At 42.2% G+C, this 23,793-nt stretch overlaps 1 protein-coding gene across 1 annotated transcript in view; it reads left to right on the forward strand.

Moving 5' to 3' along the window:
- Nucleotides 1–3,515: 3,515 nt before the first annotated feature.
- The window catches only part of rxfp1 (relaxin family peptide receptor 1), a 56,944-nt gene continuing 36,666 nt past the window's right edge, over nucleotides 3,516–23,793 (forward strand). Inside the window, exons 1-2 of the mRNA XM_012834266.3 lie at nucleotides 3,516–3,871; nucleotides 9,878–10,027. Of these exons, the coding sequence (XP_012689720.2) occupies nucleotides 3,823–3,871; nucleotides 9,878–10,027 (199 nt within the window). The 5' untranslated portion in view covers nucleotides 3,516–3,822. The remainder of the gene's footprint in view (nucleotides 3,872–9,877; nucleotides 10,028–23,793) is intronic.

Here is a 23,793-nt window from a genome sequence, read left to right on the forward strand (position 1 = left end):
GTAGAAACAGCAACCATACCCAACCACTAACTGAGTCCTGTTAATTATTCAACACTTCTATTTATCTAAAACAGGGCTAAATTAAATTATTCAAACATATTTTAGGAAATTGAGTGCTGGATGCAGCTGTTTGAAGAAAATAACAGTCAACACACACACACACACACACACACACACACACACACACACACACTTTTTCATTCTCTTTCTGAGAGTTCAGAGAAAGAAATACATCCACTCTGGGTGACAGCCATCACATTTATCGGACAGCTGAAATTACATCATTGAAAACGCCACCATTCACGTCATGGCTCTTTTCTGTCCATGGTTAATTAGGTGTCAGGACACTCAGTGCAATCCTGACAGGCAATTTTGCACAACTTCCAATTATTTCACCAACAACAAAAGACGTCTCACTGGTCTTTTCTGGTGACCTACATAGATTTTTTTTTTAGAGTTTACACATCAGGCACAGGGGAAAAAAGTATTTTGTCATACTTTTTTCTAATAGTTATACACATAAGTGTTAATTAGTGAGGTTACTGGAAGAGGATGTGGTGTGTACCCATGTGAAATACATATTAGTGTTGATTAGTGTGGTTATTGGTTGCTGGTCCGATCCCCTGGACAGGCAGGAGACATTTACACTTCTTCTTACCCTATTTACACTTCATCTTACCCTATTTACACTTCCTCTTACCTCATTTCTACTTCCTCTTACCTCATTTCCACTTTTCACTGGGACATGTTGTGTTTCACAGAGAATCACCACTCATGCACTGTGAAGCACTTCAGAACCACGGACAGAGGCACTAGATTCACTAACATAGTCCTAGCAGGCTCAAACCTGTGAGGCTAATTTAGCCTTTTTTAGCACTGTAACTCTGGCTTTAGCTTTTAGCACTGTAACTGTTGCTCATGTTGCTGTAACGGTGGTTGAGATTTTTAGTATTAATGAATAAATAATTTACACACGAATACACACACAAATTAGAAACGTTTCTTTTCATGTCCTCTTATTAAGCTTCAAAGAAAGGTCTTTTGTTAGTTTCATAACATTCTGCCAACATAACGTTCACACTTCAGAACAGCACAACGTTTTAAGTTAACCTGAAATGCCTTCCAGGCAGACTGACGGCATTGCGAAAGCTTGTTGTGATCTGAAAAGCTTTGAACGTGGCGATTGCCTCCTGAGAGGCACAGTGTGAAACACATTTAGTCACCTATTAAATGCCCTTTGATTTCTCCAAATTAACCAAAAAGAAGTCGTTTATTGTTTTAAATGAGTGTTCAGGGAGGGCCTCAACGAATGAATGGAATACAATATATATATATATATATATATATATATATATATTTTAAATGCCTACGAGCCAATGCCTCTTTGGATTTCCCTTTCAATCATACTCTAAAAACACAAAAGAAAAATGGATTGTCTTTGCAGAGTGGTTTTCTGCCTTGAATAAAAGTACTGCCGCGTGCTGGGGGTGTCTGAACGGAGGTTCCCAGCATGCCTTGCCTTGGGCGATAAGCTGTTGCTTAGCCCAGTCCGTCACTGTGCAGTTATGTTCCCCTTTTGTGTGTAGTAGTGTATGTGATTGTAATCATGTCGTCTGTGTGTTGTGCTGATTAATGCCTGTGTTAATTTCCTGTGTTAGATTAACGTTACCCATGAACTGTGAATGTGACCGCCAGTGTGAATGGTGCCCTGCCTTCCTGCCGTGCCATTGTGTGTGTTGAGTTCCTTTCTGTTGGCTGTGTGTGTCATAATAAAAAGGTGTTGCCAAAAAGAAACCAGCTCATCACAATACTTTACAGTGTAGTCCCCATGTGCACAGACAGGTGCAAAAATCTGACAGTCACCTTTTTTTGATCTGCTTCCTGAGCCATTGTCAAGTACAATTTTCTGCTTGCATAACTGTGAGAGGTGTACACCCGATTACTTCTCTGATCTTAGCTGATTGGGAACATCAAAGGCTGAAGAGACACATAAGATGGCGGACATTTTTTTGTGTGCCATAGGTTGCAGCCCGGCTTGCGTGAGAGCAGTTTGCGTAGGTCTGCTGCTAAAGTCTATTTCTTTCTTGCACAGCTAATTCTGTACTGATTAGAAGACCGAATGAGTTTTACTACAGAACCATTTTTTACCAAAAGATGCCATGTTCTTGTTCAATAACCCAACTTACAAGTATCATGTTTCTCAGAGCTGTTCTATAGAAAGTTGTAAGTGGCACATTCACAGCTACTGTACAGTACAAGCCTCTGTGTGGGACCCCCTTTTGCACTTTTGCACTGAAAAGAGTTCAGTTTTAGATCCTAAATATTTGAAGCCACTTCCATTTCATGATAAATAAAGAAGCAGAACGCCAGGGGGTTAAATCTCCCTAAAGAACTGAAAGCCTTACAGCAGGGTGAATGATGAGGCCATGCAGCTCATGGGCACACAGAAGCGTGTAGAGGTACAATAGGAAGAAACTCAGTATAAGGGATTCAGCGCTCGACTCACTTGGCGTGGGCACTATGAAGATGATGCTTGCAGGGGTTTTTGACCTTGTGTTCACCTTTCCTCAGCGTTAAGAAAAAGTCACTTTGAGGGGGTTTAAAGAAGAAAACACACAATTTTCAAAACCTTTAGAACTGTGCACAAAGAAAAACACGCAATCGTGTTGTTCCAGGGGAGAAAATTAGAGGTTTGAATAAAAAAGTACTTATTGGTTCTGTTTCCTTTGAGCTCCCTATGAGCATGCCTTTATTTTCTACACATGCAAAGTGGTGCTCAAAGGACCCCTACAGAGTTCACAAGTACACTGAAAAGAGAGTCACGGCTGAATCAGTTCAGGAGAGCTTTTCAGTGGTCATATTTGCTCAGAATGGGCACCACAGCATTGGCATGAATTATCTTTATAGAAAAAAAATTAGATAAATATCTGAGCTCGGTAACAATGCAAACCAATACAAATTGTATGAATTCAATTATACATGATCTGCCATTAATGCTGATATAAATTCTTCAAAAAATTTATAGCAGGGATATATAAGCAATGTGTAGGAACAGGATTGAGGATTGCTCCTTGTTGTAGCCTATGCCTCTCTGTATGTTAAACAGCATAGTCCAAGCCTGCGTCCCTCTGCCACCCCATCCACTCAGCCATGGAAAGCTTGTTTTTATCTGAGTTGGCTGAACGGCTTTGTGGAAATCAAGATCGGCAGCAGCGTCACACTCACTGACCCTTGGCACTGTGTCAGTGTGGTGATCCCCAATACTGTTACAACCTGCCAGATCATCACCCGACAAAATCCATAATAGACACTATTTCTGAGTCTGCATTCATCATATTGACCTATGTGGTTAATAACATGCCGATTCTTGTGACATGGAAAGGTGGGCTTCGTATAACGGGGAGATGACAATATGTCAGTGGCTTTTAGCATATTCCTCAATGGGCTGACGCTGCGCACGCAGCAGTGGGGAAAGGCTCCCTCTGCTCCACCACGCGACTCATTCAGCTACTTGCGCTCTGGTGTAACGGCCGCGTGCACCTTGCTCGGTAACTAGCGTCTTTGAGTTATTGACACCGTGTTGTCTGGTTCGCTCACGCGCTACTCACCTTCATAAACGGAAACTAAACGAGTATTTTGAGTTCCCCGTGTACTCAGTTTAAGTAGTTTGGTGATGTAGAATTAATCTGTTTTTGGCGCCTAACACTTCTTTGACATTGGATTGCTTGTTTACTGAATGAGACAGAAGGCACGGATAACCCTCGGAAGTCCCATTTGGTTCTTTTAACGTCTTAGGTTTTTTGGTGAGGGTTGCTATTGAAAATGATCATGCAAGTTGGCATCGTCAGCGTCATGATTTACGGCATCTCTGGTAAGTTCCTCAAAGAATATGTTGTATTATATGACGTTTTTATTAAGATAGGAATTGTTTCAGATGACGGGTGGTCTCATGGTTAACAGCAAAGCGACATTTGACTAAATGTTGGCCGTAGCTGTTGCCTACATTTCATAATATAAGTTTGAAGTACACATAAGATTTGCATGGCCAGTTCTTTGGTAAAACCATCACCTCATACGCCCGTTCATTGAATTTAATTGAAATGAAAGTCTTTATTGTCATTGTATTTGCATACAACGAAATGTGGAGGTTCATCTAGGCTATATACCGTTACCAATAGATGTTTGAGATAAAACTACAATAAAACATGACAAGTTTTACAAACATCTCTGAATCTTTTAATGGGGTTTTCCCACGTAATCCCGAACTTTAACATTGCACATTATCCTTCATTGTAAAAGGCTTTCTTGTGCTTCAAAAAAGTAATCAATAGCACTTGCCTAAGAGTATTTCATTTAACTACAAGGATACTGAGGAGCATCCCGTTGGTTGGCTGCAAGCTTTTTCACATGGATTACAGGTAGAGAGTACTGATATACTTTAAAAGAAATGGGAGGCACGTCTAGCTTTGCCATAACAGACAGAAACGGTGACAGAAATACTAACTAACACAGGTGAGGTGACACTGACGAATTGTATAACAGTCATAGACGCTAACACTGGGCACAAAAGGGAGACAAGAAACATTCTAAATTGGAACATTTACACATACATGCACAGCATTCTGGGAATCACTTACAGTCTCGCACCTAGAGCATGCAGAAGCTTCACTATGTGTACCCTAGTTAAAGGCAAAGTCAGCGCTTCTAATCCAATACACTCTTCGTCAAATTCAGCTAAATTGATGTCCGCTGGCTGTCCGTTATGTGAGGATGTTAAAAAAACTCCAGTGCTGGTTACCTACACAGTCCAGGCTCCGTAAACGGGAAACAAACATATTGGCTCAAAACACACAAACATATTCGCCTGAAACATAAACAATCACAGCGAATCAACACGTTGCTTCATACAAATATCAACATTTCGCTAGAATCGCAGACACTGCCTCTAACACAATGTTCTACTGCACCTGTGTTTAATGCCACTGGTATGAAACTGCTGGTCTGAAATTGCAGCTCTGTAGGTTTGCAAAGGAATGGTCCTGTAAACGAAACTCAGGTGACTGTGTCTCTTTAGTAGGCTGCACAGGAAGTAAATATGCTAATAGTCGAGCTGTGGACACCTGCCCCGATTCAGAGGCAACAGTTCATTGTGGGATTTGTCATATAGTGCGAAGTGGCTTCCTTTGGTGGCATAGACAATATTTAATGTCCACTGCATCGTCTCTCGCATGGGCTGTCTGACATGCAAAAATGTGAAAATATCTCAGTACTCAGTAAATCCGCATAAACTGGTTCCCAGGCTATAGGACATTTGTCATATGAAATGAGTGAATTATAAATGGTTCCACTTTAAGACTGAATAACTCATTATAAATATGTGATCATTAGTCTGTGTATATAAATGTGAAGACACATACATAGTTATAATGAGTGCTACAATGACTTATAGCTACTTTTTAAAGTCATTATTAATGCCCTTATAGGACCTCAGAAAGCAGGCTTCATAGAAAGTGTTACCGTCACACAGACTAATGATCACTTACAACCCCAAATCAGAAGTGGGGATGGTATGGAAAATGCAAATAAAAAAAGAAAGCAGTGATTTATACATTTACCCTGACTTGCATTTCATTGCAGACAGTATGAACACAAGATATTTTGTGTTTTGTCTGGTCAACTTCATTTAATTTGTAAATATACATCCATTCCTGCCATTCAGGCCTGCAACCCATTCCAAAAAAAGTTGGGACGGGGGCAATTTAAGGGTAGTAATGAGGTAGAATAATTAAATAATGATGTGATTTGAAACTAGTGATGTCAACAGGTCATTGTAATCATGATTTGGTACAAAAGCAGCATCCAGGAAAGACCAAGTCCTTTAGGAGCAAAGATGGGCCGAAGATCACCAGTTGGTTAACAAATGCCTGAGCAAATAATTTAAATGTTTAAAAACCCTAACCCTTTCTCAAAGAAAGATAGGAAGGGATTTGGATATTTTCCCCTCCACGGTGCATAACATTATTAAAAGATTCAAAGAATCTGGAGGAATTTCAGTGTGTAACCGTGATCTCCAATCCCTCAGACGGCATTGCATCAAGAACCGTCATTCATCTTTAAGCGATATAACCATATGGGATCAGGATTACTTTGGCAAACCTTTTTCAAGCATTACAATACATAGTTACATCCACCAATGCCAGTTAAAACTTTACTGTGCCAAAAGGAAGCCTTATGCTAAGCGTGTCCAGAAGCGCCGTAGACTTCTCTGAGCTCGGAGGCATCTGGGATGGACCATCACGCAGTGGAAACGTCTGTGTGTGTGTGTGTGTGTGTGTGTGTGTGTGTGTGTGTGTGTGTGTGTGTGTGTGTGTGTGTGTGTGTGTGTGTGTGTCTGTGTGTGTGTGTGTGTGTGTGTGTGTGTGTGTGTGTGTGACCCCATACTTGTTTGCAGGAAGAATGGGACAAAGTTACACATGAAACGCTTCCTCACTTGGTGTCTTCAGTCCCTAAACATCTTTTAAGTGTTGTGAAAAGGAATGGCAACATTACAAAGTGATAAATGCTTTACTGTCCCAACCTTTTTTGAAATATGTTGCAAGATTCGAAATTGAATTCAGTGTTTATTTTGAAAAAACAATAAAATGCATGAGGTAAAACATAATTTGCTGTTGTATTGTTTTCAATGTAATACAGGTCAAAGAGAATTTACAAATCACTGTTTTCAGTTTTAATTTAAATGTAACATACCGTCCCAACTTTTTCTGATTTGGGGTTGTATTTGTAATGCATTATTCCATCTTAAATTATAACCATTTATAATTAACTGATATAATGTATCATAAAGGTGGTTATGAGTCATTGTGAAGACATTATACATAGTTATAATGATTGCTACAATGACTTATAGCTACTTTAAAAGTCATTATTAAGGCCCTTATAATGCCCTTATAGGGCCTTATAAAGGCAGGCTTCAAAGAAAGTGTTTCCAAAAATGCTATACTGTGAGGATGCTTTCAAAAGTAATGACATGAATAGTTTCATCAAATAACAACATGCAAATTGCAGTAAGCAAATACAAAAATCAAATCAATATTTGTGAGACATCCCTTTGTCTTTAAAACAGCATCAAGTCTCCTAAAAGTACACTTATACAGTATTTTAAGGTACTTGAAAGGTAGATTGTTTCAAGCATTTCTGTGAACTTCTTCAGTGGATTTAGACTCCATTCTTCATTTATTTAGTCTCTTCATGTAATCCCAAATTACACTGGTCTCTGCCAGTTATGAGCCGATGGCCTTTCGTTTTTTTTATCCGCATTATGGTCTATTACTTTGTCATTGTCTTTCTTTAACAGCATGTAAATGTTTCTTTGGAATACCTCTCAATTTTCAAAAAGAGTGTTTGAAAATTTTAAATATCATATTTCCTGTTGACACACTAATGCTAAAAGCATAGAACTGTGTAAATGTTTTATGAAACAACCATGCCTTAAAGTTTTGCACAGTACTGTAGGTTGCAAAATTATTGAATTTGAGCAATTGGTTTTTAATGTGACCACAGACTTCATTGGCCTTCATTGGTTTTGTTGGTTAAATGGCTTTGGTCTTTTATTTTAATTAATTCTGTAATTAGTGTGATTGCTCAAGCACGGAGAATTGCAAAGCCATGCTTATGCAATCACAGTATTGATCTTCTTCATCTGTCTTTATGCAACGCTTCTGCTCGTAGCTCTTTTGAGATATCGACACCATCGTCCATCGTCTGTCCTGACCCCGTGTAGTGCTCTTGTGGAAATTGTGGGGTTTTTTTTATTGTAGTTTTCCATCCCTCTTTCTTCACATTGAAATAAAGGATCAAACGTTTGCCAATTGTGACGTTTGCTCTGCCAGCTGTAGACCAGAGCCATTTAGACCAAATTTTCTAGAGTGCGAAACTGTAGAATTCTCTTGTTCTGGTCTCTGATGTAGCACCCCATTCAGTGCCTGTAGTTGATTGGCCTACCATGTGGCACTGGAGTGGGCAATCAATCTCTTTGATAATCGACCACAGGCATTGAGCTCCACAATTCATCTGGTACACACAAGTTAGAAAATAGACGTGGATCATATTCTCTAAAACAATTTAATTGCCCAATAACTAAATATATACATCAATTCATAGATTGCTTGACACTATGCGTGACCCCTGCCTGAAGGGGGATAAACCCCCTCTCAATACAGAATGTGTTGCCTGATGCTGAAAAATATGTAGGCCTATATTACCAACCAAATTTGCCTGCAATGTTCAGATGTTGAGGATAAATTTGAATTTCGTCAGCTAATTGGAAACAACAAAAACGTTTCATGTTAGTCGACATCCTACTGACACACAAATTACACTCACTCCAGTCGTATCTCCTGTTTCATGTTTGCTTAAAGAGCAACTTTTTCTTTATTTATATAGGTGCACCACCTCACAAATCAGATTCCTCCCAGACAGATCGAATTAATGTTAAGGTGCTCTCCATTCCTTGTACTACCAAAGAGGACCTATTAGAAGACTATACGTCTGGAAGATGACTAAAGTATTTTAGTAGACCATCTTTAAAGTACGTAATCTATGTATCTCAAAGCATGGAACATTTTTTAAGACTATCCTTGAACTTGGACAGATGACCACATTTTTGCTTTGATCGGGAAAGTTCACACAAATGAATACTGTTAACTCATTTAACTCAAATCAACTCGACTCAAATGCTTTATTTATTATAAAGCCTGCATGTCCTGTTTGCACATGTGTTGGGGCTGTATAATCTGTTTGCTGTATAATCCTCTGCAGCTGTTGAGCAATCACACTTCGCATTTTCTTGCAGGAAATGCATTTCTAGGATTCAGTCATTGAGTTTTTGGTGTCTGTTACTGTCATTTTTGTTTCCCGACTTTTAGCCTTTATGACAAGCTTTTTCTATATGTCTGTGTGTGTATGTGTCAGTGAGAGAGAGATAGAGAGAGAGAGACAGAGAGAAAGAGAGAGAGTGCAATATGTGTGTGTGTGTACGTGTGAGTGAAAGGGAGAGAGAGAGAAATATGTGTGTGTGTAAATACATGTGGCCTGTCTTTTTTTGACATTTTGGAGATGAGATGTGATGAGATTAGCACTGGCAGATCCTATTTTGAGCGTGAGAACAGAGGTGGCAGCCAGTGTCGGGAGATGCATTCCCCTGCACTTATTCTCAGGATATCCATCATGTTTTTAATGTCAAGTGGGTGCGCTTGGCTGATGGTGACAGTATTTTTTCTCTGAGTAACATGATGTATTTCAAGAGATTAGGAAACAAACAGGCATAATATATGTATAGGCATAATAATATTGTGGTGAAACTAAAATTACATGGATGTAGGTAGAACTGCACAAACACAAACGACCTCATAAAGAGCGATCTTTTCCTTTTCCTTTCAAGTCAATTAAATTAAATTCAATGTTATTTATATAGCGCCAAAACTAAATTGTCTCAAGGCTCTTAGTCCTGTGCATTGAAGAACCAGTATTGCATTCTGGGTAGAGCAATATTGCTGGAAATGCGATGGACAATTCAAAATAAAAGGATTCAAAATAAAAGGTCCATTTGTCATCAAAGGAGAGCTACGGGTCATTGAGAGGTCTTTTCATCTTCCTTTGGTAATAAACTTCTTTCTTCAAGGGACTGAAAAAGCAGAAGGCCCTGATCAGGTTTTTTTTTCCTAGCCCTAGTGTTGTGTCCTTTGTGATTGTGCGAAAAGAATAATGGCTTTATATTGCGAACCAATTTCTCTGGCAGTGCCACCCTTCGGGGGGGGAGAAAAGCCAGTGTAAGCTGCTTAGTATGTGTGTGTGTGTGTGTTTGTGTTTCGCCACGTAGCTGTGCTGGGGGCCTCCAACGTGTCAGAGGAGCATGGCCAGTGTCCACTGGGCTTCTTCCCTTGTGGCAACCTGACCGTGTGCCTTCCTCAGCTGCTGCACTGCAACGGCGCGGACGACTGCGGGAACCAGGCGGACGAGGAGAACTGTGGTGAGTGACGACACCCCCCATCCCCCTGGGTTCTCCCTCTTTCTTTCTCTCGCTCTCTCTCTCTCTCTCTCTCTCTCTCTCTCTCTCTCTCTCTCTCTCTTCCTTTATCACTCCCTATCTTTCTCTATTCAACAGTGTATGTAAGTTCATCTTTACAAAAAGAAGCATTTCAGCTTTGCCACAAGCTAGTCGGTTTCCTTTCTCATCCACCACATGAGAAGTTGAGCTGAACAAATGTTCACGGTCTACCCACACACACACACACACACACACACATACACTCGTGCAGGGTACAGACAGGTGAGCTCAAATGTTCACTGTCTACACACACACACTTGTGCAGGGTGCAGACAGGTGAGCTCAAACGTTCACGGTCTACCCTCATACACACACACATACACACACACACCCACCCACACACACTTGTGTAGGGTGCAGAAAGGTGAGCTCATGCAACTTCAGCAAGCACAGGAAAGCAGCTCTTATTTGTGCGCCAAAAGACCAACGCCTGCTCACTCCGTGGCATCTGTGCTTTGGACAGGTAGCTCTGCACCTGCAATGACCTGATTCTGTTCATAATTTGTGAGCTTGCTCTGCATGGTATTTTCTCTGCTGGTGTCTCTGGCCTCTTTTCTCCTGTCTCCGTTTCCTCTGAAGCATTTCCTGTACTTGATGTTTGACTGTGTTGGGGAAATATCGATCCTTGTTGTACCTTTTTGATTAAAGAAAATGATATCATTGTTTACATTGTTATTTAGACAAACTTCATGTTTTGAAGATTTGTAACACACATCTGTCCCGTCTTTGAAGCACCTGTTAAGGGAACACACTGTGAAGGCTTAATAATCAGGCAAGTTGAATGCCACTCGCCCCCGTCCCCCTCTGAGAGATATCTCCAGACAGCATGGTCACGTCTCACTCATGTAGACACAGGCCAGTTAAAGGTCACACCATACAGAAATGTGCACAGAATCATATGTGGCAGTTTATGTGGGTGGGTGCGTGTGTTTGTGTGTGTGTATCTGTGCATATGTTTGTGTGAGTGTGTGTGTGCAGGGGCGGACTGGCCATCGGGGATACCGGGGGAATCCCCGGTGGGCCGACGGGGTTGGGGTGGTCTAAAATATCGGCCCACACCTTTCTCCCAATGGCCCTCCATTTCACTTTGCGGCATTGACTATAGTATATGCTTCACAGAACACGTATAATTTACTCTATCTCTAATCGTCAGAACTCACTGACTGATATTTATACTACTGCTCGCGATCTGTATTCACACTCATGGTGCATAGTTTTCGAAAATGTTCTGAAGTGTCTTCTGAAATGTGTTCTTACGGACTTCGAAAGACCAATGTAAGGAAAGATCTCCGCCTGACTCATGAACGCCTGAAAATGGGTTCTTACACAGCCGAAGTGGATTTTTAGGATGATGATTCTTAAATTGAACGTACGTTCTCGTGCGCCTACTCAACACTTGCGTCACTCGCTGGCAGACAAAGTCGTTTTTGACAGTGAGAGCATGTCATCGGCACCAAAACGTAAATGGAGAAAAAGAAAAGATGTCTGGAGGAAGGTGCATCAAAATATTTAAAAATCTCTAATGTATTTGGGAAACCACCGACTGCTGACAGTGATACGAAAGTAGGTTGTGTCCTTGACCGCCATTGTTAGCTTGCTTTTCAAAGATGAGGTAATGTTCCCTACAAGCTAGCCTATCTAACGGTAGGTAGATACATTTCCAAAATTGAGATCGTTATGATCTGGTAAAATCAGCAAGCTGGCACTGATATCGAGATTATCTAATTTAACATGTTAGACGTAGTCACTTGTTTACAATCGATGAGCAAGCTATCTATGGTGGTAGTTGTAAAGAGGGCAGTCTTATAATTTCTAATAACGTATGTCAAATAAGTTGACCAGCTAGCTTGTTATGCTAAAATCACCGTGTTACACACAACACTAACATTATAAACAATGTTAATATGTTATCTAGATTAGATAGTGAGGTAATAATAACACATGAGTATACTGATATTGTTTTTTATTACCATGTGACTATAATGCACCCGGGACGGGAGAGTTAGTTTAGGTTCTGTTACTTAACTTATTGTTTTGTTATGCACCTTCAACACCCCTACACACACACACACACAATCACACACCCAGCATGCAACACTACTGATACCACTGATGTTCACACCCCATCGTATGTTCTATTCTGTTAATTTCTACAATATAGTTCATACTAATTCTACCCTCTGATTCCAGCTTCTTTATTGTGTGGACATTCATTTCTTAAGGCTCTGTAGTTATATGTATAACCATCTGATACTAGCCCAGAGTTAAGCATATTCATCTAGCAAACTATACCTACCTTGGAGTGTTACAATAGCCATTATAATTTTATTCCATGTGTCCATCCAGGCAAATTGGTGGATCCAAATGTTATAAAAAAAAAACATATATGATGTAATTTCTTTGTAATCATCCAAAATAAAGTTAAGTGTAGGGGTATTTTTCCAAGAAGGCCACTGACTGGTCAATACGTGCGATGCATTGATTGGGCAGCGCGCCTTGGTGCTATAAAAATAAAGTTTATTATTATTATTATTATTATTGTATTGAGTGGGCCGGTCTGACAGTATCTCCCGGGCCACTTCCCCCCCCCCCAGTCCGCCCCTGCGTGTGTGTCTGTGTGTATGTTTCTGTGTCTCTGTGTATGTTTGTGTTTCTGTGTGTGTGTGTGTGTGTGTGAACACGCGTGCCTGCATGCTGTGTGTGTGTGCGCGCGCGTGTGTGTGTCTTTGTGTGTAGAGTGACAAACCTCTTAGTGACCGCAGCTACAGTGAGTTTTTCACACCAAAGCTATCAGGCACTACTCTCACAGTCATCTTCTAAAAGAGGTTGTTTGTAGAAACCCCCACCCTTATCCTGAAGCTCCCCGCAGCTCCCTGCAGCTCCCTGCCTCCCACAGAACCACAGGCAGCCTGGCTAACCTTGGTGGAGAGCTGGACGATTAAAAGGGCGATCAGATGAGAGGCGACTGGCCAGGAGAGACAGAGAGAGAGACAGAGAGAGAGACAGATAATATTTATCTTTTTCTGAAATGTTTCAATTTGCTCATGCTGACCATGCTCTCCTCTCTGAGTTTCACCCTTACCGTCTGTCCTATTTGTCCTCTCCCGCTCCACCTTCTGATGTAACTGCTGGACATCAGAAAACTCGGGATATCGATTTTAACACTCTCCAAAACTTAGAAGGAAAAGTGCTGGGCAAAAGCAGCTCTGATATGGTGTTGTCCTTCTGGCTGGGTGTCCTGTAATCGTAAAAAAAAAAGTTACACTTGAGCTGAGAGCCCAGTGTCTGTCTGAAAGACCCCACGAGAAGAAGAAATGTGTGAACAGACGACAAAGACATACATGCTGACTGCAGCACTCTGTGCCTGAAGAAATATAGGCTGTTGGAACTCATTGCTCAAGGTCAAAACAAGTTTGCAAAGTAATTTGTAAGGAGAAGAATTAGCCGGAAGTCAGTCTGTTGCTAGGGAGTTTGATAGTTTGCCACAGGTGCTCAGTAAATGTGAAAACATATTTATGACTTTGAATCAGTTTTAGCTAAATGGATGTTTTGGGCTTTTTTGAGAGTGAAGCAGCGTTTTCAGGTTTTTTGTCTTTTTCTTCTTTTCTCTCCCTGCACTGTATGTCCCACATAGTGTCTCACTCAGGAACAGATCTGGTCTGTGATAGATCCACACTAGATCCAGACTAGATACGGTAGCTATCAGCTCCATACTATATCCAGACTAGATAGGGTATCTATCAGCTCTACACTAGATCCGGACTAGACATCTGTGGGTCAGATAGAAGCACCCAACCAAGCAACAGAAGAACAGACCAACAACACCCTGAGCATGCAAGAGCAGGAGTGGCAGATGACTCACAGGCAGAGCACATGGCTTTGGACTTTGGCATGGCTTCGACCACGAGAAAGGGGATTAACATGGACGTTGGACGGCATGATGTTGAGAAGAGGAAGGTCAGCTTTGGCTGGACAGAATCAGAATAGGCTAGAACGGGCTAAAGACAGTGTTCATCAGCTGGATTGAATCAGATACATCTGCTCTAGATCATAGCTGGATCCAATCAGATACGTCTGCTCTAGATCATAGCTGGATCCAATCAGATACGTCTGCTCTAGATCATAGATGGATCCAATCAGATACGTCTGCTCTAGATCATAGCTGGATCCAATCAGATACGTCTGCTCTAGATCATAGCTGGATCCAATCAGATACGTCTGCTCTAGATCATAGCTGGATCCAATCAGATACGTCTGCTCTAGATCATGGCTGGATCCAATCAGATACGTCTGCTCTAGATCATGGCTGGATCCAATCTCTATTAGATAGAGATCTCTGATCTAGTGTGTGCATGATTGATCAGCTCTGGATAAGGGCTGGATTTGGTCTCTCTCCATAGATAGAGCACACTACATAAGGGCTGGATCTTCTGCCCCCTGTTCGGTGCATGTTTGTCAGGTCAGGGCTGGATCTGGCTTTAGAGGTGCTTACAGGGGATTTCTCCATCTACGAGAATAAGCCTGACATCATAAATACCCTATTTTGCCACACAAATGTGAAAAAGTCACACACACACACACACACACACACACACACACACACACACTCAATTAGGTGTTAGGTGAAGTCAGAGGACACAACCTCTCTCATACACACACACACACAGATTCAGAAGAAGTAGGACTTACACCCTGTGTGGAGCGTCTCTAAATCCGTGTGATTGTTTAACTATGACACACCTGCTGCGTGTTATTAATGGGTTTGACTTACAGAACATCCAAAACCACAGAGATCACACTTCCCATCTTAAATTAAAACAGTGTGCTGAGGTACCCACTGTGCTGGCCTACTTCCCTTGCATCTCATGCTCATTCCCATAATGGTTAAAACAACAACAGCAATACTCACACCACCCACAACAGCCTAATAAATGTAGACTGCTTTCAAACAACAGCATAGGATTCGCACAATGAAATGTGAGATAAACAGTGAGAAATACAGTACAATAGTGAGATATACAAAATTGACCACAGGGAGTGAGATATAATAGTGAGATAACAGATAACAGTGCAGTAACATACAAGAATATATAAAAAATAATTCTGTGTCACAATAACAGTAGTCTTATCCTGAGTGACTGAAGTGAACCTGCTCTAGCTAAAAGCTAAAGGCTGAATCGGTATGGAGTGATATATCTTCCATTGATGTTAGCAGTTGAAAAAAATGGTTTAGAGAGGCCAGTAGCTTGCAGCTATGAATGTGCTGGTCCCTGATTTTTCTTGGCAAACCACTTCATTAGTTGTAGTCTCTGTCTGATTAAACATGAACAGAGAAAAATTCATATAAATCCTGTATTAGTGTTTCCTTTCCCCCTCTGGGAGTGCGTGTAATGAAAGACGCTGTTGTTGTATCTGTATCTGATGGATTTGCTTAAAAACACCACTTGGGCCTCGGGGCTCAACAACAAAGGCTCTCATCCTCGGCAGCACGCTATGATCTGCTCACAGTTACCGCTCACATCAGAGAGAGCGCCGGGGGCCTCGAGGCAACTCTGGCTTTTACAGGAGTCAACAGTACTGACAGAGGTGGCAGTCAGCGCAACCCGGCACAATGTTGTACAGACAGGCCGAGGGCACCATCGTCATCGTGGCGGTCTCAGTCAGGGGCAGTGGCAGCGGTAGCACGTGGAGCCAGCCTGAGGCTGCAACACCGCAGAGATGCGTGGGAGAACACATCACTATCAAATAGATGGGAGAGAATCGGCTGCCGTAAGGGGCAAGGATGGTGACAGTGATGCCACTGCCTGTGCTGTCCTTTGAATGGATGATGTTTGTGGTGTCAATGTGTTTGAACTGTCCCAAGCGGTCATACATGGAGGCAGCATCCCCAGCCAGCTGAAGCTGTTGAAGCTGAAGCTGAAAACCAGAGAATTGACTCCATTGCAGGGACCACTCAAGACATCAGGTCAAAGTTCAACTAATCCAAGTCTTTACTGTAGTAAAGACACAACTAAGCAGTCAGTGTGCCAAGCGAAGAAGTGAGAAGTAGGCAAAAGGCAAAAATCCAGAGACATCAGTTGGGAGGTGAAAAGGCTGGGCTATCAAAAAACAAACAGCTTGATTGGGAAACGAGACACAGGTGAGAACATAAACTGTCGGTAAAACTAAACAAATGCCGGAAGTGACACACGACAGGTGAGGGGCGGGGTCAGAAGCACATGGAAACATTGATGAACAAAAGCACATGGCAGGGCCAAACAAAAGCAAAATCACATGTGCCAACACAGCCGAAACATACAGACAGACAGTATAGCTCAGGGCTCTTCAATAGACGGCCCTGGGGCCAGATCCGGCCCTCGAGCTGCTTTGGACTGGCCCCCGGAGTGTGCTCCGGTAGCATCATTCAGTTCGTGACTATGGCTAATTGTACACTCTCACGTGCAGTAGGTGGCGGTATGCACCCGTAGATGTGGCGGTATGCACCCGTATAGGTGGCGGTATATTTTTTCCTACTCTGATATATATGGCCAGAAAACGTTTGCCTGTAAGTATTTTCTTAAATAGTTGATCAGTTATTACTTAGAAAACATTACTTCTTGTGGAAACCACTTGTAATGAACCGAAGTTTGTTTGAATTGTTTACTTTGATGAATATGCTAATCGCTAGCGCGGTCTCTATGGAATTTCCCCTATAAGTTAGTATTAAGCTAACGTAGTTTAAACATGCAATGCTAAGTGATTGTTTTTAGAAACGAATGTTACAAGATGAGATGACTAAGATGTATTCTGTAAGTCTGCTCAGTTTTACAGTGCTTCCTAAGTAAAGGTTTGAAAATAACTTCAAGCTTCAGACTTTCTCTTGGGGAAACTGTTATCTATCTGCCGAGCCAATGTAGCAGGCTAGAGTGACCATGCCACACACATAGAAGCGGGGGCAGAATAGTAAAACAAAAAATTGGTGCACTTGGAAGTTGTTTGCCAGTTAAATTAATGAAATTCTAAACAACTGATACAGTTCACCTGAACTGAGTGATGAAATTTGAAACCCATTTCCTTGATAGAATACCAAGCACTTTTAAGTTGTTACAATCCTATTCAGTTCCATGCAATGCACTTTGTTGGTGGAGATACATTTGATTCTGCCTGTTACTCAAATCAGTTTAATCTTAAATATTGAGGATAATGACTAGTAAAGTTGTGTTGGTACAGCTATGTACAATGAAGTGCATGTTTTTGTTAGTTAATTGCATTTCTCCAATTGTCTGTTAATATGGCTTGGTTATTGCTCACCTGGTTTGATTTTTGAATCCTTGGGCCTATGCGCCCTCTTGGGCATATGTTGTTAAGCACTTACGAAATAGAATATATTCAGTCCTTCAGTATGTTGTTGTAATTTCTTTATTTGTTACCGTGAGTACTCATATCCTCTGGCCCCTGACTTTGCCTCAGTTTAAAGAACCGGCCCCAGCTCCAAACTAATTGAAGAGCCCTGGTATAGCTGAATAACCTGCAGAAAGCACAAAGTAACTAGCCAGTGTCCGAACGGGATGTCACAGTACCATACGGTACATTCAGACGGTCTGCTGGATGCTTCAACAGAGACACATCCCACTTTGAAAACTCAGGTCCTCTCTTCAGGGCCATTCCCCTCCCAATCCAACAGGGACTGGTGGCCTCTACCTCTCCATTGAACTGCCATCAATGACCCGGGTTGGGTTGGGTTGGGCTGGTGGCCTCTAACTCTCCATTGAACTGCCATCAATGACCCGGGTTGGGTTGGGCTGGTGGCCTCTAACTCTCCATTGAACTGCCATCAATGACCCGGGTTGGGTTGGAGGCGGGCTGGTGGCGGGGAATGATAGGCTCTCCCTGATAGGTGGAAAGCGGGGGGAACCCTCGTGGCCCGAGGCGGACGGAGTCTGACAGCCGCCAGGTTGACCACCTTGGAGATGGGGAACGGACTCCGAGCTGGCTTCTCTCTCTCTCTCCCTACCTCCCTCTCTCTCTCTCTCTTGCTCCCTCCCGCTCTCTCTCTCTCTCCCTCTCCCCCCCCCCTCTCTCTCCCTTATTGGCATGGCCGTTCGTATAGAGTACTGCCAAAGCCCAGTGATATATTTAAAACAATACCCAGAGGGGTAAACAACCGAGGTAGACAACCAGATCCTCTGCCCGGTCCGGTAGAGAGGTGCAGGTGTCTGGTGAGAATTGGTCAGCTGCAGATAACGTACGGAGGTCTGGAGCAGGGTGGCTCTCGCCTTCGTCCAGGTAGGATGACACCTGTCCTGATGTGCCTTTAGCTCTCGCCTTCGTCCAGGTAGGATCACACCTGATGTGCCTTTAGCTGTTGCATGCTGGAGGAGAGAGAACACCTGCTTGTGGTGTAGCAGCTTGTGGCGCTGGTTCTGAAAGGCCAAGCACAGAATAGAAGAATTTACAGTACTAACTTGTGCTCATCAGTTGGTCTGTAAATTGATTGTAAAACCGTCACTTGGCAAAGATTTCCCTGATTGTAAAACCACCACTTGACTGGGTGGTGCACTTCACAATAAAAGCAGGAGTCTTGGCTTATACGTAACTATACAGGTATATATTTTTAAAGGTATAGGGATATTGGATCATTTATTTGGCTCTGGTGATATTGCAAGTACAGTTTTTTTCATAGGGCCTGCCCACTGCTGCAACTGCAGCTCAGGAAAAAGGGAAGAAATCCAATTTCTGGAACCAGCTCAAATTTCTTGCGCTTATCTCCATCTCATCAGACCTACCACCAGTGTCAACACACTCATATCTTCTCTCAAACTCGTAAACAGAGCACATCTTTACACAGCTCTAGAGAAAGACAGGCTCTACTGAGGAGAATATTGTGTTTTTATTTCACAGATTTATCAGAGACTTTGAGACAGAGCATGGCAAACTTTGCTCCTTGTCCTTAATTTCCATCATCATCCCCAGTCTCTGTGTAGTCTTTTATTATCTGGCAAGACTTTCAAGAACATTAATTACAGTTATCTCTAAGAGCCATCTTCTATTTTTAAGTTCCCATTTCATGCCTCTTCAGCCCATACCATCAACTTTAAAATGAGCCTTGTCAAACACTGCAATGATAAAAAAGAAGAATAGATGTGTTTTTTTGAAATCTCTCTCTTTGCTCTCTCTACATCCCCCGTGCTTAATGATCCTTAGTCATCCCTTATCCATCTTAACTTATAGGGAAGCCATACACTTCAAGTTAAGGATCTATTGTAAGGTCTGTGTTCTGTCCGTGTTTAATTTCTGTGTTTGTCTCCCTTGTGTGGTCACATGTTTGTTCCCATGTCTAGTCCTCGTGCTTCCTTGTTCCCGCCATGTGCTTTCCCTATGTTTGTTTGTCTATGCCATGTGCCCTCTTGTTGTTGTCCATGTCTCCACCCCTCACCTGTTCCCAATCTCCCGGGTTGTGTGTATCATTGGTTTCACCTGTGTCCTGTTAATTCCCCTTGTTTAGTCCACCTGTGTCTTTGTCTGCCCCGCCTTGATTGTTCTCACCTGTCCCTCGTTATCTGTTGCCTGTGTGTATATATAGTCCTTGTTTTCTTGTTCCTCGTTGTGTCTTCGTAAATTGTTGTTTCATGGTATGGTCCTTGTTTTTCCACTGCTCCTCGTGTTCCTAGCGTTTAGCGCTTTTCTCGTTGTTGAAGTGATTACTCGTGCTTCTGACCTCTGCCTGCCCTACAACTATTCTCCTGCCTATTCCCTGTCTGGATTTGTTTGCTATTCTTGGACTGCCTACCTGTGTACCGAACTCGGCTAGTAAAACGTTTCACCCTTTCGATCTACCCCTGTGCTGAGTCGTGCAATTGAGTCCTTCACATCACCCACCAGTCGTAACATCTATTTTATTGAATTTTTGCGTTATCTACATAGGAAATGTGTATTGAAGATATGCTAATATGCCACTGCAGACTATTTAAATATATATTGAAGTATACAGTAGTTAGATATATATATATATATATATGATATTATCGTTACTCATTTGTGGAGTAATTTGTCTGCATGTGTTGAAAAGCCAGCCGTGACGGCTTTCTTCACAGAGGCAGCCCTCTGGCACTCTGCAAACATGGATACGAGAGGAACAGGAAGAGCAGAGGTTTCTCTTCTTAATGCTCTTCGATCTTTGTGTGCGTGTGCGTGTGCGTGTGTGTGTGTGTGTGTGCGTGTGTGTGACAGAGAGGGCACAGATCACATGCCACATTGCTGGAGGAGAGGAAGAGATGGGTCATTTATTATTTAAGCCTCTGTGCCCTCATCCACTGCGCTGTGTGTGTGTGGGTGTGGGACATGGGAGGTGTTCGGACACATCTTCATCCCTGATCTCTGCCAGATTGTCATCTCTGTGTCTACCCAGACTCTTTCTTTTTTTGTTTATCTCTCCCCACTTTCTCTCTCTCTCCACTGCTGCCTTCTATCCCCTCTTTCTCTTTCATCCAACCCCCCCCCCCCCCCCCCCCCACACACACACACACACACACACACACTGTATTATCACACACACCCATTCATGAAATATCAAGTATGCTGGTGCTGAAATTAGCTGCAGTAAAGTGTGTGTGTGTTCTAAATTGTGATGTGCAGAAGTTATTTGTCCAGATCCAACCTTATATTTAGCTAGGGAAGCTATCAGACTCATTTATAGATGCAAATGGCACTGTTTACTTCATCAGGTAGAGTCCGGTGCTAATAGTTCTAGTCAGATGTTCATATTGCACGGAGAATACTAATGAAATGTATATAACATCGCTTTGGATAAGAACATCTACATGATTCAGTCTAAATGCAAATGATTAAATATCCAAAATGGAATATAATGACAAATATTTGATTTAATTTTCTCCTAATTTCTTGAAACCAGCTCTTTTATGAGTCAGTAATGGGTCATTTCAGTCTGGGCACGACAGGAAAATGAATAGCATTACCAAGCCTAAATGACAGCTGTCACTCTAAGATGGCAAGACAGTATGCTTATTATGTCCTTATTATTATTATTATTATTATAATTATATTATTATTATGTCCTTATGCCTTAATCTGATGTCCATGTGGAGACACCATCAACATTGTCCTTTATTTCTCATTTAATTCATATTGTATCCGTATAGCCTATCTATATTATCTCAGCACTGTTTTGGAGGACATCGAGGCCAGAGAGGCTAGAGCAGGTCTTGTTCCCAAAACAAGAGTGCCGCTCGGCTAACATCATGAAGTGTGCAGTGAAGTGCATCATGGCCGTGTTGGCATTCTGATCTCAGACCTGCCAGCGTGTTTTCCTGCGAAGGAAGGAATGACAGTAAAATAATTGTTCAGCTGTCTCCAAAGTGACAGGGGTGTAGTAGACCAAAAGGGACAGATTGCTTGCTGGCTGATTCGCTGGTAGTTGTTGGCAAAGGCGAGGACACTGTGTATGCCAAAGGCGTGTTATTAGAGCCTCCAGTGTGTGGTCCAGTGTGTTTATGAGCTTTCTATAAATGCCTCAGACTGTGTTAAACAGAGAGGTTGCTGGCATGCTTGTCTGTTTCGTTTGGCAAGTCTGGCATTGAAAGGGGCTCTTATCTGTGTGGACTTTCCCAGGAAATTGGAAGCGCTCTGTAATCTCTGCCCAAATATGCTCAGGCTGGTAACTGGAGGGAAAGACATTCTAGCTCAAAGACATGCCACCACCCTCCTAACTTAGAGGTGTGCTGCAGAGGATCTGTCTCCTAGGAAACCAGTGATCTTAAACATATACCAAAGCTAGGCCAGGCCTGTTTGAAATCCAGGCAAAGGGAAGAAATGCTAACTTGTGTGGTTCTCCTGTCTGACACCCAAACTCAAACCCATTCAACATCTTGGAGAGTATCTATAGAAGAAATACTAGGAATGCTGTGACAGCATATGTTGCTCTCTAGGCTGTGCATTTGCAGGATTGGAGTCTTGAAAAGTATGCAGATTCTGTAGAACGACAGCCAAATATTGACACGATGGCAGTACTGAAATGTTTGGGAAACGGCAACAAACTATTTTCACTTGCACTGCGGAAAAAAAAGTATTTCTGGGACATATAGTTGATAAGTGATTAAATGTAAACACATATTGGTAAAAGACCCCACCGCCCTTAGCATTCATAGAAGTGCAGGGGGATATTTAGTTTTGATGTGTACACCAGACGAGGCTAGAGGCCTGTTGACTGTGTGCGCATGCCAGACTCAAAGTTAAAGACAGCACTTGTCCAGGTTTATGCACACTGAGCTGATGCACTGTTATATAATTATTATAACACCCACTGGGTTTCCCTTTGCATGTGTGTGTTTGTATGTTTGTTTGTCTGTGCTATGTGCTTCTCTATAGCTGTTTTCAGACATGCACTGCAACCTTGAACTTATCTAGACATTACAGAGAGGAGCTGTATGTGATATTCATTTTGAATCAGTCAGACTGGACATAAAAAACGGACCTTACCCTGCCAACTCCCTAGTACACAGTCTGTGTAATGTCAGATTGAGCCTATGTGTGAATAGAGCAGGTCATTGTCCGGAGAATTCACAGCAAGCAAGTGGGTTTGTTGACGACTTCTTACTCTATGAAGCATCAAAGGTGTTCTGTCCTAAGGCTTGTTCAGCTGAAGAACTTCTCTGACCTCTAAATGGGTGCCAAAGCCTAACGTTGATATCTATAATAGTGGGCTGCGCATCAAAGACTAGCATTTATGAAAGAGAGATGCCCCTCCACTTATTTTGAGTTTTGTGTACATCTTAACACGCCTCCACCCTTTGCCAAAGACCAGTGAGAGATAAATAAAGGATTTGTGTGTGTCTCTCTCTGTGTCTCACACACACGCACTCACACACAAACACACATGTGCACAGTGATGCAATCAAGTCCTCTTCTCCGCGGCCTCTCTTGAGTATGATGTGGTGGTGTACACATTGAGTATGATGTGGTGGTGTACACATTGAGTATGATGTGCTGGTGTACACATTGCGTTGATTTGCTGTTCAGTTGTAGCAGAAAGCACTGATCACCAGAGAAGAAGCATCCCTCTGCTTTATCTGTGTTTAAGTATGTTCTGGAAATAAACTTTACTTACTTACTTATTATCACAGCCGCCCTTCTGTGCTGGGTACAAATCACGAGTGGCTTTTCGAGAGGTGTTTATTGTTGTTTTGACTGAACCCCCCTGTGTTTGTCATCACAGGCTGGCATTCAGAGCTGGTGTTAAAGGGACTCATCTTTTCTAATTCCCTGCTGTTGCAGCCGTCTGCCTCTCTCTGCCTTGCACTCTTTGAGTGGATGTTGAGTTACCTTCCTCACTTCTGGGCGGACGCTTTTTATCAAGCCTGAATTACATCCAGCTGGCTTTTTGTCTCACCAGTGTGGGGAAAACAAAGCATCCTGAGATTCTAAATCACTGAGGATTGAACTCCAGTCAGTGGAAGGAGGCTGAAATCTTACAATACAGGATCTCGCAGGAAACATTTTATTTGTGTTTGTGAGTGTGGCGGCTGAGACAATATATGACGTTTTGACATTCGTTTTTTAAAAAAGTCTGTTTGTGTTTTTATTTGAGTGAGGAATGTTTATCAGGGCCTTGATAGATCTGTAAGGATTATCTGTCTAAACACACTGGTTAAAGTTTGTGTGGTGAACACTGGAGACCAAAGAAGAGCCTAGAC

The sequence above is a fragment of the Clupea harengus genome, chromosome 6, assembly GCF_900700415.2.
Source record: "Clupea harengus chromosome 6, Ch_v2.0.2, whole genome shotgun sequence".
In the NCBI taxonomy this organism is placed as follows: Eukaryota; Metazoa; Chordata; class Actinopteri; order Clupeiformes; family Clupeidae; genus Clupea; species Clupea harengus.